The sequence below is a fragment of the Musa acuminata genome, chromosome BXJ1-4 (genome assembly GCF_036884655.1).
Source record: "Musa acuminata AAA Group cultivar baxijiao chromosome BXJ1-4, Cavendish_Baxijiao_AAA, whole genome shotgun sequence".
Lineage (NCBI taxonomy): Eukaryota > Viridiplantae > Streptophyta > Magnoliopsida > Zingiberales > Musaceae > Musa > Musa acuminata.
In genome coordinates this window covers 36,226,836-36,247,500 of record NC_088330.1, presented here as the reverse complement: position 1 = coordinate 36,247,500, position 20,665 = coordinate 36,226,836, and the positions used below count along the sequence as shown (strand labels likewise).

At 38.9% G+C, this 20,665-nt stretch overlaps 3 protein-coding genes, 1 long non-coding RNA gene and 1 other non-coding gene across 23 annotated transcripts in view; 4 read left to right on the top strand and 1 right to left on the bottom strand.

Annotated features, from left to right (window-relative positions):
• The window catches only part of LOC135660895 (protein STRUBBELIG-RECEPTOR FAMILY 5-like), a 14,383-nt gene extending 12,144 nt beyond the window's left edge, over positions 1–2,239 (top strand). For 7 of the 8 annotated variants that reach the window (XM_065176439.1, XM_065176443.1, XM_065176440.1 and 4 more), the window contains 5 exons: positions 28–148; positions 247–383; positions 485–641; positions 858–1,763; positions 1,936–2,239. In XM_065176439.1, the coding sequence (XP_065032511.1) occupies positions 28–148; positions 247–383; positions 485–641; positions 858–1,001 (559 nt within the window). In that variant the 3' untranslated portion in view covers positions 1,002–1,763; positions 1,936–2,239. The remainder of the gene's footprint in view (positions 1–27; positions 149–246; positions 384–484; positions 642–857; positions 1,764–1,935) is intronic. The other variant, XM_065176438.1, reaches the window with a different exon arrangement.
• A 2,401-nt stretch (positions 2,240–4,640) lies between these two features.
• LOC135660819 (probable serine/threonine-protein kinase PBL17) lies at positions 4,641–10,636 on the top strand. The gene is made up of 6 exons (XM_065176436.1): positions 4,641–4,885; positions 7,174–7,493; positions 8,293–8,428; positions 9,025–9,161; positions 9,327–9,450; positions 9,972–10,636. The coding sequence occupies exons 1-6, from the start codon at positions 4,855–4,857 to the stop codon at positions 10,499–10,501; spliced, it is 1,278 nt and encodes a 425-aa protein (XP_065032508.1). The 5' UTR covers positions 4,641–4,854; the 3' UTR covers positions 10,502–10,636.
• Positions 9,857–16,779, bottom strand: LOC103983159 (uncharacterized). Of its 11 annotated transcripts, none has more exons than XR_010506862.1 (11): positions 16,556–16,779; positions 14,932–15,027; positions 13,866–14,747; positions 13,445–13,707; positions 13,151–13,342; positions 12,822–12,923; positions 12,560–12,724; positions 12,219–12,456; positions 11,881–12,085; positions 11,188–11,586; positions 9,857–10,585 (listed from the first exon to the last, which is right to left on the bottom strand). It is a non-coding gene; the product is annotated as an uncharacterized LOC103983159 (long non-coding RNA). The 11 variants fall into 11 exon arrangements; XR_010506898.1 differs by having other exon boundaries at positions 9,857–11,586; positions 12,219–12,278; positions 12,405–12,456; XR_010506900.1 differs by adding an exon at positions 13,392–13,419 and having other exon boundaries at positions 9,857–11,586; positions 13,151–13,313; positions 13,548–13,707.
• LOC135586857 (U-box domain-containing protein 52-like) lies at positions 11,252–15,562 on the top strand. Of its 2 annotated transcripts, XM_065176435.1 has the most exons (10): positions 11,252–11,405; positions 11,498–11,574; positions 12,373–12,491; positions 12,577–12,785; positions 12,898–12,949; positions 13,042–13,300; positions 13,459–13,560; positions 13,623–14,048; positions 14,207–14,962; positions 15,398–15,562. In XM_065176435.1, exons 1-10 carry the CDS (start codon positions 11,252–11,254, stop codon positions 15,419–15,421), a joined length of 2,178 nt encoding a protein of 725 aa, XP_065032507.1. In that variant the 3' UTR covers positions 15,422–15,562. The 2 variants fall into 2 exon arrangements, with proteins under 2 accessions (XP_065032507.1, XP_065032506.1); XM_065176434.1 differs by lacking the exon at positions 15,398–15,562 and having other exon boundaries at positions 14,207–15,135.
• Positions 16,780–17,366: 587 nt separating the features above from the next.
• On the top strand, positions 17,367–17,472 carry LOC135672730 (small nucleolar RNA snoR103). The gene has a single exon (XR_010513086.1). It is a non-coding gene; the product is annotated as a small nucleolar RNA snoR103 (small nucleolar RNA).
• The last annotated feature ends 3,193 nt before the right edge of the window (positions 17,473–20,665 follow it).

The following is a 20,665-nucleotide window of genomic DNA, read 5'->3' as shown; positions in this document are numbered from 1 at the left end:
TTTTAACATGCTTCACTCTTTGTCCAGGTACCTTCATGAGGTCTGCACGCCATCTGTGATTCACAAAAACATTAAGTCTTCAAACATCTTACTTGATGCTGAGCTAAATCCACGCTTGGCTGACTGTGGTCTAGGGGTCTTTTTCGAGGTTCAATTAAAATTCATTTGCATCATATTAGGGAACCATGCAGGTATGCGTAACATTCGAAACCACAGTACTGAGTCATCGTCACCCTTTTGCATCAGGATACAAGTGAGAACTTGGGACCTGGATACAATCCTCCTGAATGCACAAAACCTTCTGCCTATGCAATGAAGAGCGATATCTACAGCTTTGGAGTGGTCATGCTTGAGTTATTGACAGGACGTAAGCCCTTTGACAGGTAACTGAAGATGCTGACATTTTCGGTATAGTTGCACTGCTTGGAGTTACACCTTTTTTCATAATCCAAAAATTTGAATATAGTTTTTTTAAATATTTCAGTTCAAACCCAAGAATTGAGCAGTCATTAGTTCGCTGGGCAGCACCACAACTTCATGACATTGATGCATTGGCACAGATGGTGGACCCTGCCCTTCGAGGCCTCTACCCACCCAAGTCATTATCTCGATTTGCTGATGTCATTGCTCTGTGTATTCAGGTAAAGTGCTCTCTGAACCTATGCTGGTCATCTTTCCATTTGGCTGCACTTCTCCAGACTAGTGCATCATTATTGTTCCATTTTATGAAATCTCTTCTGTTGTTGGGGATCTGTGGTCATGTGAAATCGGTCCTGAATTTGTTGTATCTACAATTGTTTGTACTTGTGAGTTGACTTATGGGTAACTAACTTGTTTCTTCCTTTCGATTCATACAGTCAGAGCCTGAGTTCCGGCCTGCGATGTCAGAAGTGGTGCAGTCGCTGGTTCGATGTGTTCAACGCACTAGCATCAACAAGAGGTTGGGCGGAGATCTGAGCACCTCTCGGAGAAGCGATGACTCTGATTACGGATACTATTGACGTAACACTTGAACTCATTGAATTCTTTAGCCTACCCAAGGTCAGCCTACCCAAGGTCATCACTATCAACCCCATCCAATTGGTCGGTTGCATCATCCGTTGATGTATCATGTCCTTTGAGAAATCTTGTCAAGTTTCTCACATTTGATGTTGTTGGTCTTTTTCTATTCTGGAAGACTGAGAGAAGCAGCAAACCACCTCAAACGTCAGGGAGAGTGGCAAAGTCCCCATCTAAAGTTTGATCGGGCTTCTGCTATGGAGTGGCTAGCCAGTCTAGACTCGGCATTGCTTGCCATGATCAAATATATTTTTTATTTTTATTTTTGTATAATGAGGAATTTTTGTGTATTAGTTAAAACAGCAAAGTGTAGCTCCCTGGTGATTGGAGCTCAGAACAGGGGGGCGAGGCCCTCCGATGAAAGTTGTTAAGCTAAGTACTATTGTTATCAAAGACAAAAACTATTTGAACCCTCCCTTAATGTGCAATGAATTGCAGAGTCTCGTTCTTCAGAAAGAAAAAGAAGTGAAAGGAGAAAAAAGAAGATGGAGGAGAATAAAGAGTGTAAAGAGAAAAAAAGAAGAAGGTGGAAGGCAATAATAACAAAAGAAGAAGAAGAAGGAAAGGGAGTTTCTTATTCATCTCATTCTACTTCTTCTCTCTTTTTCTCTCTTCTTTCAATCTGTATTTACTGCAGAATTTATGTTGCAGGGTATGCTCTGGCCTGGCTCTTCTCGAGGAAGAATAAAAAGGAACATACGCCTGTGAGTTCAACTCCACTGTTCTAACTCATTTTTATTTTTGTATTCTTTATATAAAATTGTAGGATATCTTTGTGGAGATTGTTAGTAAATATTTCAGAAATGTGATCTTAATATATCAATGAGATTCATGAAAACATTGGTCCCATTCATCAAAGTACATCATGCTTTGCAGTCTCAAGGATGGTTCGTTCCACCATTACACCCAACTGCCCACATTGTACTCGAAGCAATTCCAGGGAAGGTTTGGAACGAGAGATGAGGACGACGAACAGTCGACACAGCTGGGGATCTGATCGCCACTGTTCTTTGGACAGCCCGTGGTGTGTATTTTTTGTGACTGGAATTCTAAGTCTTGCTCTTTGAAAAATGTTTCTGATAATAACATCTGCCTAATTTCATTTAAGACATCAGTTGTAGATAATGGACTGCATCCAAAGTGAAGTAATCAAACATTAAAGTATTATGTTTTTCGGCTATACTATATGTTTTCACATTAAAATTAGAATGCGTTGTACCACATGCATTTATTTGCCCCTCTCTATCTCGTCCACTTTCCTATTTCCATCTTCTTCCACTCCCTTCCACTTTCCTATTTGCCCCTCTTCACTCATCACTTGAAGAAAAGAAAAAGAAAAAGAAAAAGAAAAAGAAATCTATTTAAAATAAATTCTCACATAATATGAAAAAAATTAAAATAAAATTATAAATGACGAAACGGATTGGTAATAAAATTTTCTTCTCTTAATCCACTACTCATACACTCACCTCAAGTCACGGAGAGATTGGTGGCATAATCCACCAAGTGTTAGGACTTTGGCTCTCTGGATGTCAGTGCTTTCAATTCACATCATTGAAAACTTATGAGTGGAGTTTGGTGACTTGATTAAGAACAAGAGGGTTTCCAACGGAAACAAAAAAGACTAATGACCCAAAGAAGCTGGTTGTCAATATAATTCAAAGATGGACTTGTGAGATGCATCAGTTCTTGAATGATAATCAACTTTATAAAAAAAAATAAAAATTGATACAGTGATACTGACATAATAGCGGATGACACTTCTATCAATTCGAAAATGATTTATTATACGATTTTATTTCAAATATTATTATTATTATTATTTAAACAAACTATACCATCATATGATAAAAAAAAATACTTTTAAGTCTAAATTAATAGTAATAACCCTATAAACTTGCTTGAAGATTCTCCCGTGAATACAAAAGGATCAATAGTCGAATATTAATTTTTTTTCTAAACAAAATATTACTCTGACTATTTTTTTTTCTAAAGAAACTATAAAAAAAATAGATCTATGGGGGAATTAGCCAATTCCCAAAGATGAGCTCTTACCAGTTGGACACAAGAAAAGCACCAGAAGGGAGTTAGAAAACGCGTATTGGGATCAACCATGTGGAATATGGTGAACGAATTCCATTGGCATGCGGTGGCAACGCAAAAGAACGAGACAACGATCACTTTGATTTGCTTGACATTAGTCAAGTTTGATGTCCTTCGGCCAAATCAAATGTTCAACAAGTTAGGAACAAACTAACATCATCTTTCAAAATATACTCATATCATATGAAGAATATAAGTGAATGTATATCTTATCCTATCTATTATCAATGTTATTTTTGGTTGTCTAGTCGGAATTGTTGAAGCGAGTCAAACTTGATTTAAAGGATCACAGTTCGAAACAATCAATTTATGGGAATTGATTGAGTTTGGTGTCTGTTCTGCAAGACTCGTATCGAGTTATTCTCAAGGTGGACTATTTTATGCTCTTAGTTGTAACTTTGAAATTCATAAATAAAAAATTAAATGAGTATTAATTATATATATACATATATAAAATTAATGAAAACAATCTCTACATAATCTAAAATTGTTCCAACGGAAGCTTCCTAATCGATGGAAAAGTCAGTTCAACCTAAGTTAGTGTTGAATTGAATTCTCCATTTCATAAGATTGGGAGGTATTACAGCAAGTTTGAATGGGACTGTGTATGTTCAAACCATAGTTTTCCATGAAGAAATTATATTCAAACTTGGTAGCTTACGAAACAAAGGGTTATGACTGCCTATCACATCAATTCTCCGTGAAACTTTGGACATGCATATATTAAAATCTTTGGCATGCGTATATTTTGTGAATATTGTTTACACTAAATGATACGGACTGACTTAAGTATACATGTTATTTTATGACATGGTGCCGTGTGGTTTTAATTAGATGACATGAAAGCCCTAAAATATTGAGGGCATCATGTATGTAATAATTATTTGTTTTTACTCGTGAGTTTATCAATATATTTTTTTTTTGTTATTTAAAATATTGATAAAAGATAGTGTTTAATTCTTTGTGGAGGAAAAGAAGATGATCACGATGAGACGAAAGTGACGAGTGGCAAGTGTCGAGACGAAGAAAGTGACTATACCTCTAAGAGATAAAAACGATGGAGTCAAAATGATAGAGATAGAGGTGATGAAATAAGATAGTCACGATGAGTGCAAAAGTAATGATATCGAAGTGGTAAGGTGCAAGCGATGAGATAAAAATAGTTAGATAACGACGGGAGACATTTAAGATATTATATAAAACAAGAGCACTAAATTAGAGGTACTTTTAGAAAAAAAAAATGTCTAAAAATAAGTTTTTTTTAAGTCATCTATATTTTTATCACAAAAATTTATGTTAATTTTGAAATTTAGAGGGACAAATATATTCTTTTTAAAATTTAGAAGGACAAATATATATATATATATATATATATATACCTTATTGTTTTGGTGTCATTATGTGGTATTTTCGTGATTGCAGCTCAACTACGTGGTCATTCCGTGAACGATTTCGATATTAGAAAGGAACCCACAGTTTGCCGGCTTCTTCTTCCACCAACCACCGCGAGCAAGCGAGCGAGCGAGCGAGCGAGAGAGAGAGAGAGAGAGAGATCGTTTTGATTTCGTACCGTCTGCTGTGGTGGGATCGGTTGTCCGGATCAGCCCGCGGAGAGGACCCCAGGGATCGATTTCGATGGATTGCTGAGGAACTCCGCCTTCAGTGGGGCGAGGAGAATCCGGTCCGGAGTCGATGGGAAGCTGCCTGTCTCAGGATGAACAGAGTTAGTATTACTTCTCTTATTCCCTATGTAAGAATCGTCTTCATTATACTCGCCATCATAATAGTGTTCACGAACTCTGTAAAGTTAAGCTTCCTGATTTGGTTCTTTCTCGAAGTTGGACCAGCTTCAGATCCCTCTTTGGCATTTACCCCAACATCAAACCCTTTTTCTACTGAATACCAAGTTAGATGGTTCTTGCTGTACTTGGCAGCAACTATGAATCGATAGATGGAACTTCTCCGGCTAGGTTTTGGGTTCCTTATCTAACACCCGTATTTGAGGTGAAACAAGATTGAATTGAATTATAGGTATTTAATGAGTGTATTGTTATTGATTTGATATAAATTGATGGATACGTTATCGGATTATGACAACTGATATTAAAGATGATGTAGTTGACTATGTGGTTCTAAATGAGTCAATTATTCTAAATTAATTGATCAAAAAAATATTATAATTAATTGTACTTGATTTTGCTCCGTTTGGTCACTGCTTAGCTGCTTCTACCATCTACATATCTTCTTTTTTTTTAACCAGAGCAAAAAAGATAACTTGTATTTTATGAATACATAAGTGATAGAAGAATCATCACTCAAAAAAGATAAAAAAGATCTGGCTAGTCACCTCTCCATAAAAAATAGTTTTAGTTGTTCAGGCGTATCGAGCCAGTCAATCTACAGATCTATTTCCTTCTCAATAAATATGAAAAATTTTGACTTCGTGGAAGGAATCTAATAATGACTTTACATTCCTCAAAACATTAATCACTCTCCAAGGTAGCGCCAAAATTTTGGAAAGAAGTTTCAGCAGCTCGATAGAGTCCGATTCAATCTCTAGGAGTCTCATATCCTCATCCACAACTAGCTTTAAGCTCTCCACGATGGCTATCAGCTCATTGTATAAGCAATATTTGGCCATTAGAAATCTATCAGTTGTAGCAATGTAAGACTTAGGATCATTCCTAATAAAAAAACCTGTACCCCTAATCAGAATCCTCAAAAAAGAAATCCTTAATGTTCAATTTAAACCACCCCTTCTCTCACCTTTTCTGCGTCACACCCTACCATATTCATTTCTTAACGGTCATTTAATACCAGTGATTTCAATAGGCTCTCGAGCGCTCACCTAGGCACTCGGACGAGGCGAGGCGAGGCCCGAGCACCTCGCTTTATGTCCAGGTGCCTCGCTTCAAAGAGGCATCGCCTGGGCGCTCGCCTGAGACCAGGCATCGGGCGCTTCGGGCGAGCGCCTGGGTTAAACCAAGCGACCGAACCAGATTTTTAGGTATGGTTAGTCTCCGGTGCTTTAGTTGGTTCAATCGAACCAACTAAATCACCGATATCATGCTCCCTCTCGCGATTTCCCCGACTTCCCCAACCCTAACACTCACGATCGTGATTTCTTCTCCGTTGTCGCTACTGTCGCTACTCGTCGCTGCCACAATTGCTGCTCGCTGGTGCTGTCGTCGCTCGCCGCTGTTGGCGTCACTCTCGTTGTCGCTCGCCGCTCGCAGCTCCCGCTCCCGCTGCAGCTACGGTTGTCGCCTGCTACCGCTGCTATTACCTCAGCAGCCTCGGTCTTCTCACTATACTGTTAACAGTATATTAACAGTATACTACTAACTGTATACTAATAATAGTATTTTTATTTATTAGATTAATAATATATTATTTTAATTTTAATATTATTAATTTTTATTTATTTAATAATATTTTTATTTAAAAAATAAAAAATAATATTATGATTTATTTTATTTATTGTGATTTTATACCTGATTTTCTTAATTTAATAGCATATTTTTTATTTAAATAATTATATTTATTAATTATATTATATATTATATATTTTAGTGTCTCGTTTCACTCGGGTGAGCGCCTAGCGCCTCGGACGTTTTTGTACCTTGGCGCCTAGCACTTTTTAAATCACTGTTTAATACCTTCCTATCACAAAGAAAAGAGAAATGAGTGAAACAAAAAAGCATTCACAAGTTAAAAATTATGCATTCCTTTTCAGATCAGCAATTCAACTACCTTGTATTGCAGAATTTTCTTGTATCAATTTTCTTTTATTTAAATGTCCAAAAGAAGAATAAAAATTTTGGACATCTTGTCACACTATTGCATATGTCAATCGGGCCGAATGAGTGGCAGATGTAATCAATCAAGATTATTGTGAAGAAAAAAAGATATGGTGTTGTCTTATGTTTGATATCAGCCTGTTTGTGGCATATTGTACAGCTTATGAGCTTCTATTCCGATATCTTATCTGAACTTTGCCTGCTGAAACAGGCAATGCTGCTGGATTGCCACAACAGGCAGATCAGCAGAAAGATCCATGTCAACCGAATGTAGTAAGCCTACTGCCCCTTCCCAAAGATGTTGAAGATTTGCGGCTCACAGTTGGATACGGAAATGTCAACATATTCACATATAGTGAGTTAAGTGCAGCTACCAAGAATTTCCGTGCAGATCAAGTTCTTGGAGAGGGGGGTTTTGGAATTGTGTATAAAGGTATTATAGATGAGAATGTGAGGCCAGGCTTCGAGTCCACCCAAGTGGCAGTGAAGAAGTTGAATCCAGAAGGCGTGCAGGGGGACAAGGAATGGCTGGTATTTTCCCTGTCATAAGATCTCTTTATTGCATTATTTAACAGAACATGTTCATTTTGATTCAGCATGATTGATATTGAAATTGGTTCCATGATTTGTCTAAATCAACATAGTTCAAAGAGTGTCAACAACTTGATAGATTGAATTATTCAACTTTGACATGTTAGAATTACTTGAATAATCTTAGATCTGTATTGCCATGGCATCTCAAACACCTAAATAAACCGGCAAATAGCAAGGAAGTCTGCATTCTCAATCTACTGTCTCCTTAATTTTGGTTTTCTTGAAATGAATCATTTGCAAAATCGTTTGCAGTAAACACCATCTACAGAGACTTAAAGAAGCACTTATCAAATAAAGAATTACAATAACTAGGTGAAGAGTAATAATTTTATGTTATCTACTTCCTTTTAAGGCTTTGATTTTTGGTAACTGTTATTATACCTAAGGCCTTGTTTGACATGTAATCAGATTGAGTCATGGCATAACTGAGAGTACTTTATGCCAAGTTAGGTTTCACAAAGTTGTGCATTGGAATCAAAATATGAAATGTGCTACTGTAAAACATATCTGACCAAAATTCTAGGAGAACAAAGTTAGTAAATTGGGCTTCACCATGGAAAGAGCACCTTAATTACTGTAATTGGAGTTTCCCTGGGTGCACTTCATCAAAAAATTCCTGAGAGTTATTGACATTTGTTGTCTATATGTATCTGATAACTTCGAGACAAATTTTTTCATCAAGCTTGATAGTTTCATAACGAATTTTGGATCTAATGAATGCCTTTTGGTTCTTCAGGCAGAAGTCAATTATCTCGGGCAATTAAGTCATCCAAATCTTGTTAAACTCATTGGATACTGCTGTGAAGATGATCACAGGCTGCTGGTTTATGAGTATATGGCTTGCGGCAGTCTTGAAAAGCACCTTTTCCGACGTAAGTGGTCGAATGAATAACTTGCATAAAGGGTATTCAAAGTTCTTACAGTATCTGTTCTATTTTTCTACCATCATAAGTTACCATTCTAGAAAATAGCAATACATGGATTTTATCTTGTCAAATCAGTACCTCCATATTCTATCATCAAAGCTTGTCATAACAGCTACCATATCAGAAAGTCATTCTTTTGAACGTCACAGAGAACTTTTTACTACAATTCTAGCTGATGTTTTCTTTGAACCTTTTACAAATTTTAGGTACTGTTGTAACAATGTTGGCGAAGTGAATCTATTACTGCTGCTGAAGATGTGTCTAACTCCAAAGATTAGTAATACAAATTCCCACTGAACTAATCTCCAATGACATGTCCAGAGTAAAATGTGTAGTAATAGCAACATGCATACGAATCATTTTATTTGCATTTCAAATAAGTACAGATGGCAGCCAGTAGATTTGCATGAAAGGCATAGCAAGTATCAAAACATGTGCAATATCGGGATATCTTTTGCTATCATAATAACTTGTTATTATGTTCCACGGATAACTTTTTGGATTTGTGGTTTCTTGGTTAACCGATTCCAGTTTTGAAACAGGGGTTTGCCTAACAATGCAATGGTCCACTCGGATGAAGATAGCTCTGGGTGCTGCAAATGGACTTGCCTTTCTTCATGGAGCTGAAAGACCCATAATTTATAGGGATTTTAAGACATCAAATATTTTGCTAGATTCGGTTTGTGCTCATCTTTTGGTCAAAAGTTCTACCTTAGGTTCTTTCTGGTCTATCATTCATTTCATTATCCATATATTGTGGATGCCTCTGACTCAGCTTCTTATGTTGATTGAGTGTGTGAATGATTGTATTTACTTTTTGCATGTCTACTGCAATATGTTGCAGGCCTATAATCCTAAGCTTTCGGACTTTGGGCTTGCAAAGGAGGGACCCATTGGAGACCAAACTCATGTTTCCACTCGAGTCGTGGGTACACAAGGATATGCAGCTCCTGAGTACATTATGACCGGTGAGTCTTCTACAAGAACAACCCAAGTTTTACTTGAGTCTAAGTGCAATCATGATAATTGATGGGTAATGCATTATCCACCTCTTTATTTGCTCAAAATCTAGTTCCAATGCCATTCTATATTTAGTCGGGTGATCCCCTACTTTATCTAATAGGGTATATATATATATATATATATCTATCTAATAGGGTAACAATCAACTTAGTACTTTTGAGTTTTTTTTTTTTAAGTTTTTATTATAACAAATGACACGTATATGATGTTCACACTTGAATTCGAACCTAAGATTCATCACTTGTGCAATGTATATTGTCTTAATTAACCCGAATGTCTTTGAGTTATTAATAAAGGAACAATAAGTACGTTTAGGCATCTAGCGAGAAACTGAACCCCTCGACCTCGGGATAGAGATCCAAATACGTACCAATAGATTGAGTTGTTGAATATTATGTGACGAATCTTTAGCAGGCAGAATAATATTACCTTCTTTATATAAATCACATGGTTTCATTCGTCATAGGCCACTTGACGGCGAGGAGCGATGTCTATGGCTTCGGCGTCGTCCTCCTGGAGATTCTTACGGGGAAGAAGGCAGTGGACAAGAGCAGGCCGGCTCGGGAACAGAACCTGGTCGACTGGGCTCGCCCCCTCCTGCCACACAGCAGGAAGCTCCCCAAGATAATGGACCCACGAATCGAAGGGCAGTACTCGAGCACGGTGGCGGCGGAGGTGGCCGGGCTGGCGCTCCGCTGCCTCAGCCAGAACCCTAAAGGGAGACCCACCATGAACCAGGTGGTCGACACCCTAGAGAGCGTTCAAGACCCGCACGGCAGCAGGGAGGAGGTGCTGCTTCTCTTCGAAGCCCCCAAAGCGAGCAGCAGCGACAGCTCCTCGGCCAAGAAGGGGGAGGAAAGCCGGAGACGAAGCAAGCAGGGAAAGGGGCGGAGCAAAAGCGAGCCCCCCGCGGGCTTCAACGTCTCCAGCTGCTCGCCGGATGCCGATGGTCAGTCTCATCAACGCATGGAATCGGCAGGTCCACCTGTTGATTGAGTGCGCATGGCGCTTTCTTTCCCTTTGGTTTATGGACTTGATGGTAGCAATTTCCAGTCTATTTGTAATTGGTGTTCTTGACCCCTAAACACTCATTATAGATGTAATTAAAGGTGACATCATCTTTTTGCTTGCTATCGACGTCGCTCGTCGTCAATATTTATCCGAGAAAAAAAAAAAGAAGAGAGAGAGAGAGAGAGAGAGAGAGAGAGAGAAGACGAGAAGGAAGAAGAAATTAATATTTACCTGCATTTAAAAAAGATAATTTAAAAAAATTAAAAAATTAAAATAAAATTATAATAATAAAAAAGATTGCAAATGGTAATATCTTCTTATTATATTAGTGTCGCATGCCCATTTGTCTTGCATTTGGATCCATCGGAAGCCAATGGCTCCATAGAACGGCACGTTTGGCTCCGAAAATTAGAACGGACTAACTCGGTCAAGAGGTGAAGCGCAAAACTCTGCCACCCCTTAGCCCCTCTACGCCCATCCGAGTCAAATAGATAGGCCGTAGCACTTCTCAAAGAGGTGCAGAAGCAGCAGCAGCAGCAGGGGAAGAAGAGAGGCAGCAGAAAGGAGAAGCAGAGGAGAAAGACCTTCTGCTTTCCTTCTTCCCCTGTGGCCTCAAAGAAAGAGAAAGAGAGGTACCAAAAGAAGGGAGAGGAGGGGGCAGAGGAGCTGACCTTCTCTGCTACTTTTCTTTGCATCTCTTCTTCTTCTTATTCTTCTCTTTGCCAGAAAAGAGCGATGCCGGAGGGATCGGATCGATCGTCGTTCCCGCTTATCGCGGTGGCCGTCGACAAGGACAAGAGCAGCCAGAACGCTCTGAAGTGGGCTCTGGACAACGTCGCCGTCAAGGGCCAAACCATCTTCCTCGTCCACGTGATCACCAAGCTTTCAGGTAAGCTTTGTTGCAGCAATGGCGCCTGCCTGGCTCTTGGTAGCATCAGTGCTCCCAGGTTGTTTGCTCATTCTCTTTCTGATGTGATGCAGCGGGTCATCAAGAAGATGTGACATCCGCAGCCAGTCAACTGCTCGTTCCATTCCGGTGCTTCTGCAAACGCAAAAATGTGGGTAACCCCCTGCACAAATGCACAGTATGAATCACTACTGGCTTCGATTCTATCCGGTATAACAATTAATACTATCAATACATGCTTTAGTGTCATAAGCAAGTTTATGCAAATTGGCCTGTCAAAACCAAGAAAGAAAACAAGAGAGGGGATGGATCACTAACGGTTTAGTACATTGAAATGCTTAACAAATGTAAGTCCTGTTATACTAGGAGAAAAGAATTTGAATACTGATTAGATTCGGTATGTACTGATAGGTATTTGCTGATCAGACCCAAATACTGATATCTTATAACCCGATACCTTTGAATTTTTAGTATCTTATTCAGTATATCGTCCGGTATACCGGTTCGGTTTGGAACGGTCCACAAGATCACTGAAACCTGTATTGAAACAGTATTTAAATCCATAGTAAGACAAAAAAAAAGAACTTTTGCGGATCTTTGGTCATGCAAGATTGTTTGCTCTTCTTATATGAAGTGCCCATGATGTTCTTCAGATAAGAAGCCTGAAATCAAGAAATGGTGGTTGAGAATCACATCAAATGATTTGATAATTAAGAATCACACTGGGATTAGAGCAACCATAGTCCCAAAAACATCCAGAAGATCTGTTCCTAGAAGTCAGATCCTGAGTCTCACCTTTGTTTGCCTTTCATTTAGAGAAACATTGGACCGTCAGTCTTGCAATCCGCTAATACTCTTTCATAGTTGTCATGCAAGATGGTTGTAATCAATTAAGGAGATGCAATCCTTGGAACTATCAGTCACTTATTCAGTTTTGAGTATTTAACAGGTTAGGTGCAAGGATATCATACTGGAGGATACCGATTTAGCAAAGGCAATTGTTGACTTTGTTTCCCATGCTGGAGTAGAGAAGCTGATAGTAGGAGCATCAAAAGGCGGATTTGTTAGGTGATACTAATATTCCCAAGCAACACACCATAACAAACAGGATCTCTGTGTTCTCCAGACATACTTACCAGCTTTTTTCTCTCAGATCATTTAGATACACAGACGTCAGCACCAACATCTGCAAAAGCGTGCCTGATTTCTGCACAGTTTATATCATCTCCAAAGGGAAGATCTCTTCTATGAGAAATGCTGTCCGATCAGCACCAGTTGTTACTCCTTTACGATCTCAAATCCTAAAACAACCAAGTTCTGTACCTGAGCCCGTCGTGTACCAGAATTCTCAAGGCACAAAAGGTTTTTTTTGTAATGAGCATCATCAACTATTGTTACCTTGTCACTTGCTTGGTGAAGACAAGTTTTTGCTAGTTTCTTTACCGGAGAAAACTAATAAGTTTCCTTTTGCCAGGTAATGCTGCATTTGAGACTCGGAATCTGTATAAAGAAAAAGAATCAATCAGGTAAGAGTAGAGATGATGCAAACTAAAATGACAAAGACAGTGGCAACTTTTTAGACTTCGTCTAATCATTTTAAATTTCTGCCTTAAAACAGGTCACCATTAAACAGCGCAACACGTGTCCAGAGCACAAAATCCAAAGAAGAGACAATGTCAGGCAGTGATGAACCATTTTTTAGTAGTGGGAAGCCAAGCATTGATCACCTTTTCCCGCAGAGATTGTCCTGCATATCAGATGGCCTTGATTGCAGCTTTGAGTCAGTGCAATCACCACACAGGTCATCATTGGATGCTTACTCATCTAGGAGTGGTTTCTCTCCTCGATCCAATGGGAGCTTTTCATCTCAAATGTCGGTACGTGCACTTCCTTTCCATTAGCAAAGTAATGAAGAGAATCTAAGTTGAAGTATAAATACTTCAGTGGTAAGCAGAAAATGCCACTTACCAATTCCAATCATATTGAAGCTTTATGCCTGATCACATAATAAATACACATACCTTGGAACATGTAGGAAGAAGTGAAAGCAGAGATGAATAGGCTGAAGTTAGAGCTCAAGCAGACAATGGATATGTACAGCACAGCATGCAGAGAAGCACTCACGGCTAAACAGAAGGTAATGTTTCCATGAAAACCTCCAAAATTGAGTTCCTTTCGTGATGATTTCTTTTGATGCAGGCAATGGAGCTCCACCGGTGGAAGATGGAGGAACAACAAAGACTAGAAGAAGCTCGACTAGCAGAAGAAGCTGCCTTGATCCTAGCTGATAAGGAGAAAGCAAAATGTAAGGCAGCATTGGAGGCAGCTGAAGCGGCCAAACGAATTGCAGAACTGGAAGCGCAGAAAAGAATAAATGCAGAGATGCAAGCACTCCAAGAACCTGGGAAGAAAAAGTCCTCAAGTATTTTGTCCAAGACTGACCTGAGGTATAGGAAATACACAATTGAGGATATAGAAGCAGCCACAGAAAACTTTGCAGAGAACCGGAAAATTGGGGAAGGTGGGTATGGTCCTGTCTACAGGTGCTATCTTGATCACACCCCTGTTGCCATTAAGGCACTGCGACCAGATGCATCCCAAGGGAGATCACAGTTTCAGCAAGAGGTATCTAGTATTATCACACACAGCTGCATTTCAAACTGTTGGAAATCTTGAAATCATTTAGAAACATGAATACTTTGAAATGATCACAAGAATTAGACCCATGTTATAGAAGAATTGCCGATTGATAACCTTTCCCATGTTTCAACTTTGTTGCCCAGGTTGAAATACTAAGTTGCATTCGGCATCCAAATATGGTTCTTCTCCTCGGTGCCTGCCCAGAATACGGTTGCCTTGTATATGAATACATGGCAAATGGGAGCTTGGAGGACCGCTTATACCGGCGAGGAAATACACCACCCATCCCCTGGCAGCATAGGTTCCGCATTGCTGCAGAGATCGGCACAGGGCTCCTTTTCCTCCATCAAACTAAGCCAGAGCCATTGGTTCATAGAGACCTTAAGCCTGCAAATATCCTCCTCGACCAATATTATGTGAGCAAAATTAGTGATGTCGGCCTAGCCCGCCTGGTACCCCCATCTGTGGCAGACAGTGTCACCCAGTATCATATGACATCTGCAGCTGGAACATTCTGTTACATCGATCCAGAATATCAACAGACTGGAATGCTAGGCATAAAGTCTGACATATACTCTTTTGGAGTCTTGTTGTTGCAGCTACTCACTGGGAAACCTCCCATGGGGCTGACTCATCATGTGGAGCGTTCAATTGAGAAAGGAACATTTGCAGATATGCTGGATCCTGCAGTCCAAGATTGGCCAGTCGAGGAAGCTTTAGGTTTATTGAAGTTAGCACTTAAATGTGCAGAGCTAAGACGGAAAGACCGGCCGGATCTTGGAACGATCATATTGCCAGAGCTCAACAGATTGAGAACACTAGGGGAAGAAAATATGCAACATTTTGTGCTCAGGAACTGCTTCCGTACCTCAAATATTTACAATCAAATTCCCATGCAAGTAAGGATTCCATTCATTGTCTCCTTTTCTCATTCTGTCCAGGTTAGCTGACAGCACCTAACAAACTAGACTAACAAGATCGAACCATGCTTAGTGAAGTCCAGAAGTATATGCAAAAGAACAAAGGAGAATACATATGAAATAGCAAAAAAATGTATAGTTACTTGACTCCAGTGCATAACTTTTCATAGTCAATTAAAGATAGGCATTCAGGTATGCAACTATAATATCCTCATAGTCATAGATAGGAGTTGTGACATGATCTGCGATTTGAGCAAGTCCGATATACACTCAATGGAGATTGTGCACAAAACAGAAGATCTAATCCTTCACAATAGAATTATTTCTTTAATGGCAAAAAGAGGAATGTTTCCAAGAAGAATCTAAGTTCCTAAATTAATCATCTACAATCTTTTCTTTTTTCTATTTCATCAGGAACTCAAGAGTGGTCCTGCATAATTGAGGCCAGGATACGAAAGCAAAGAAGCCAATATAGTGAACCATCCATCATCGGAAGATGATTGAGCACCACCTGAGAATTTGGCAATGGCTTCCTTAGATCTGAGAAGGTTCTTGCCCCATGTTCTTAAGAAACCAAAAGTGACATACTTGCCTTCAACTGTTGAAGGCAGCTTCTCAATTTTGGTTGCACTATAACCTAAACAGTCTTTACGGTTACTTAACAGTAGAATTCTCCTTCTCGTGGAGCGCTCATCAACAATATTTAGTTGTCAAGGAAATAGAACCAAGGAAAAGTGGTTGCAAGCCAAGTCGCTAATAATTTCTGTTTCTGCTTCTTGACAATGTCAAGAGCTCTAGATAGCAAGAAGCGTATTTGTGCAAATCATACATTGTAAAGTTGAAAAAAACCCTGCCCTTTTGAAGATGTATATTGGTAATACTACAACTTTGTTTGAATTCTCTGTCGACTTCCTTTTAAGGTTTCTGCAATTTATCCTACAAATAATTCTTCACAATTTCCTCCATATAGGAAAACATGCTTCAGGGCAGCAACAAACCAAGTATCCTTGCAATATGACAAACAAGTGTAAGTACAATGAGCTAATGACTCGTAAGCTATCACCTACCGAAAGACCTAAATCTAAGCTGATGAGATAGTCCTCACATTTCCACTACAATCACCACAATTTTACCGAATCGCTAAGATGAGGTTAACTAGATACCTAATCTGCATCATCCACTAGCTTTTCTAAGTTGTTCATCGTATACAATTCATGGGTTGCCAATTGAAAGTTCTAAGTTTGTGGAAATAGTCACAATTAATTTCGTCAATCCGTCATAAGGTCGTTCTAATGATTTCAGCAAATGACAACTCCAAAATTAGCCAAAAAAGAAAAAATAAAAATAAAAATAAAAAACCTAAAATGCAGTGCTCTGTGAACGTCACAAACATTGTAAAAAGGCTTCTTCCAGTAGGTTTTGTTCAATCTCTTCGCCCTACAAACTCTTTCATAATCTCAACAACAATCCCCTTTCCACCCGCATGACCCTCCACACGTGGCATCAACGACAATGCTCCGAGACTAGCATCAACCTCGATTCAAGACAAAAAAAAGTCACTTCCTCTCTCACCTCGAGCATCTAAGAATCGAAGCTTGCGTCCTCAATCGATAAGAAATGAAGAAACATCCAACTTTTACACAGCAATTCACCGCAAAAAATGTCCCAAATCACGGAATAGGCATAGGGACATAAAGGGATGGAGTCGGTCGGCACCTTCCGTCTACCTTCGGATCCCATCAGAAACCCTAAAATACGATTACAGTCGCGTTAAGGAAGAGAAGGCAACGGAAGCTATAAACTTAAGAGAGAGAGAGAGAGAGAATATATATATATATATATATATATATATATAGAGGCTGGGCCACCGTTATTATACTTCAAGGACAAATGCGCTAAATTTAAACTTCGTAAGGACTAATATGCAAAAAGATGCCCCCACCGTCCCTATATACCACAAGCACACGCGGTGTTCTCTAGGGTTACGGTTTCAGAGTCTCGCCGCCATGGATCCCTACCTCTTGGGTCACTCTACAACTCAGAAGTAGCCTAACCTCGTCTCTCGACTGAGGCTTGCAGGGGAAGGGTAAGATGTGTTTTTGGTAGATTTCAGAGATCATCGGGCATCAGACGAACGCAGTTGATGCCGATGTGGGTACGTAATGGTCTCACAGTACTGAAACCCTATGCTCTTTGCGTCCGTTCTTCCGATCCGTTGATTGCAATCGCTGATGAACCAAATAGCTTCTTTGATTTTGCGTCTTTTCCGGGTTATTATATTCTTGATCGGAGTCCGATCTACGTTTTCGATTCAATGCAATGGCATTTCGAGTAGAATCTCTTCTTCCTCACGGTAGGGACATGTCCTAATTCTTGGTGGGGCGCTCAAGTTGCGCACTTGCTGTAAATATGGACAGAGAACAATTTGGTGGAATTTAGGTGGGCTTTCTGTGAGACGTGGGGAGTCCATAAAGGGCCACCATACACATAGCGCATGCGAAGGAGATGGAAGAAAGAGGCTTTGAAATGTGTCCTTCCTCGTTCATTCTTTTCTTGTTGCCTTTTTTTGCCATGTTTGATTTGTGCTTTTTCATTTCGTGTCATTGTTTCGTTGTTCCCTTTGCCGACTACTGTATTGTCTCTGATCAAACATGTAAAAGGCTTACAATAGATTTTATAATTTTATTTTGATTAACTTTTATGGTTGTTTCAGATTTATAAATGTAGGTTATGTATAGTTATGCATATAGTTATCGTGCATATGCAAAACTACATAGAAACAAGTCATTCAAACTATTAATTTGGGAGGGATCTAACTCCATAGAGTTGAATAGGCCTTTATAGTAGTATCTAGGGTCTTCCTTACGCATATCAAATTTTACATCGGATGAAAGTTTTGGTTATCAGCATATGAGAGTTATGTACCACCGAAGGAGAATTCTAAGTGCAAGTGCCAATAAGTCTCGGGATGAGAACTTGATCATACAGAGATATTATCGAAGCGGTTGGAGAGTTTGGATTATTTCAAAACTCATATTCGCTTAAGTGAACTCAATAAGTTATATGACAAGATCGAGTAAGCGAATATTACTATCGAGGAAGCAAAGGAAAATAGAATCGGCGTGAGCCTTACAACATGATGGCAGAGACTATGCATGAAAGTTGTAGTTTATCTTTTCATTGACCAAGGAAAATTGTTCGGAGAATATAGAAGTGTTAAAATAAATTGTTTAAAGAGGCGAAGAAGCGACGATGAGTCTAGAGGGACTAGGCTACTCAAAAGCAAGTGTCGGTTAGAATAGAGATGGACTCAGATGAGTCTCATAGTGCCGCAAAGGTAGATCTACTGATCATGAAGAAAAGGATGCATATATGAGGCAACAGATAGTAGGGTAATGGGCATGACAACATTATGGTACTGTAGAGGTAAAACTTTTATGGAGTTATCGATCCCTTGCTTTTATGAACGGAGAGCGTTAGATCGTAAAAAGTGCCGAGGAGATGGAGCATGTAGAGGCAAACTTTAAGTATCAAGACAAGACCAAAGGGTAATGGCCAAGAAACTTTATAAGACTGGTGTTAACAAGTTTCTCATCAAAATAGTTGAAAGTGAGGGATTTCGAGTCGATGCAAGAGTACTTGACCAAGGAACGAAATAAGCAGTATACAGTGTTATACATTTTTTACTCAAAGGAGTAGCTGATAGAAATGATGGAGAAGACGATATAATCCCAAAAGTGATCAAAATTAGCTGATACTTCCTCTAAATTGAGGTAAAATTTTACTCTTCAAGTAAAATTTTTTGCATTAAGTTTGATGATAATGAGGCAAATCACATTAGCTAACTCAAGGAGTGCAAACACTTTGGGTGCTTTAAAAGTGTCAGTTAAGAACGGGTGAAGGCTAGTAACCAATTCAATGCATTGTATATAACCATCGAGAAGGTGGGTAAAGTCGAGTAACCTTTGTCTTCTTAACTCTTAAGAGAATGAGCGAAATCGAATATCTCAATTCTCTTATTTATCTAGTAGAGGAGCGCTGCACATGTTCAAAGATCTTTCGAAGAAACCTAGTGGAAAACAACAATTGTTAAATTCTCACCAATGATAATCAGTTCTACCAAGAACAGCCTATTGCTTCATTTCCTAACAGAATGACAATTGAAAGCGGATATAATGCGAACCTACTTAAAGACGATAAATAATTAAAAGTAAAATCAATAAGCAAATTTTATGTAGAAAATACTTTAATAACTTAAAAGTCGGTGAGGCGATGCTCATCAAAACTCTAGTAGACATCCAACCAGTTTAAGCGATGTGAGACATTTGAGAGATTGGCGCACAACAACAAAGATATTTTCCTTCATCTAGGGGATTTGAATGAACCAATAAAAATAAGCACAATTCGACTGACCCCATACCAGAGTCATTAGCGAGTTGAAGCAACGTGATGGATTAAAGTTCGACTACTCAACGATAACGACGAAAAGTAGTTGAGAGTCAAGAGGCATATTGCAATTGGAGTAGAAGACTGAAGATTCAGCGAAAGCAAAAAAATGCAGCATCCATAAAGGTTATAACGAGAGTGTTTGATGTCATGGACAAAGTTATAAATAGTGTGTTTGATATAATGCTTATATATGTTCATGTCTCACGATTTTATTTAAGCTTTGCACAAAATGTAGAAGGCTTGTAGTAGATTTGATGGTCCCATTTTGATTAATTTTTATAGTCGTTTCAAGCTTGTAAACACAAATTATGTGCACACAAAAGTAAAACTGCATAGAAACAGTCCATTCAGGCAATTATTTTAGGAGTTTTTAGCTCCATAGAGTAGTATAAAATGTCAGTCAGCATAGCACCCAAGAGCTACCATAGTAGCACATGACAAGATGGGCCTATATGATAGTATATAGGATTGGTTCGAGACCTTGTTCCGCAACAATATATATGGACATTTATGAGGAATTTTGATCGCGGCGAATCACATTAGAACTTTGTCGTGCAACTATGTCGTGCTGATATAACTATTTGTAAGATCTCAAAGTTAAACATTTTTTCTAAGATCTTTGTCGCGGCGAATCACCTTAGAACTTTGTCGTGCTGATATAACTATTTGTAAGATCTCAAAGTTAAACATTTTTTCTAACATATCTTCTCTTTTGCATATCTTTAAGGGATCATAAAACTTTTTGAAGAGACCAACCGACAAACATGTAAAGGTATCACACGATTCAAACAAAACCAACTAAGTTTAGTATCTCTTTTTCGTATTCACCGTGGTGTTGTAAATATCATACGTATACATTCAGGACTGCTGCTCGAGAAGATGACTGGTGTTATGGAACAACGTGTTCAGCTTTATTGTTTCTTGTGCAATTGCAAGAGACGAGGAGCAAGATAGAGTTTTTTCTCTGCTGATCAAAGTTGATGATAGGGTTCAGCTTTATTGTTTCTTGTGCAATTGCAAGAGATGATGAGCAAGATAGTGAGCCTTCTCTCTGCCGATCAAAGTGATGATACGGTAAATAAATAATAAGGATCCTCATCTAGACTGCAGAATGTCCCTTTTTTATTTATCTCGTACGATTACCTCGTGAGAGGGGATGGAAGGAGGAGAACAAATGCAGCAGCAGCCGTATGGGAATATGCAAGTAGGCCTCAATCCATTCGTTCATTTTTC

Coding starts and splice junctions, on each gene's coding strand:
- LOC135586857 (XM_065176434.1), top strand. CDS start 11,252: ATGCCGGAGGGATCGGATCGATCGTCGTTCCCGCTTATCGCGGTGGCC. Junction 11,406..11,497: donor CGTGATCACCAAGCTTTCAG/GTAAGCTTTGTT, acceptor GATGTGATGCAG/CGGGTCATCAAGAAGATGTG. Junction 12,492..12,576: donor TCAAAAGGCGGATTTGTTAG/GTGATACTAATA, acceptor TTTTTCTCTCAG/ATCATTTAGATACACAGACG.
- LOC135660819 (XM_065176436.1), top strand. CDS start 4,855: ATGGGAAGCTGCCTGTCTCAGGATGAACAGA. Junction 4,886..7,173: donor CCTGTCTCAGGATGAACAGA/GTTAGTATTACT, acceptor CTGCTGAAACAG/GCAATGCTGCTGGATTGCCA. Junction 9,451..9,971: donor TCCTGAGTACATTATGACCG/GTGAGTCTTCTA, acceptor CATTCGTCATAG/GCCACTTGACGGCGAGGAGC.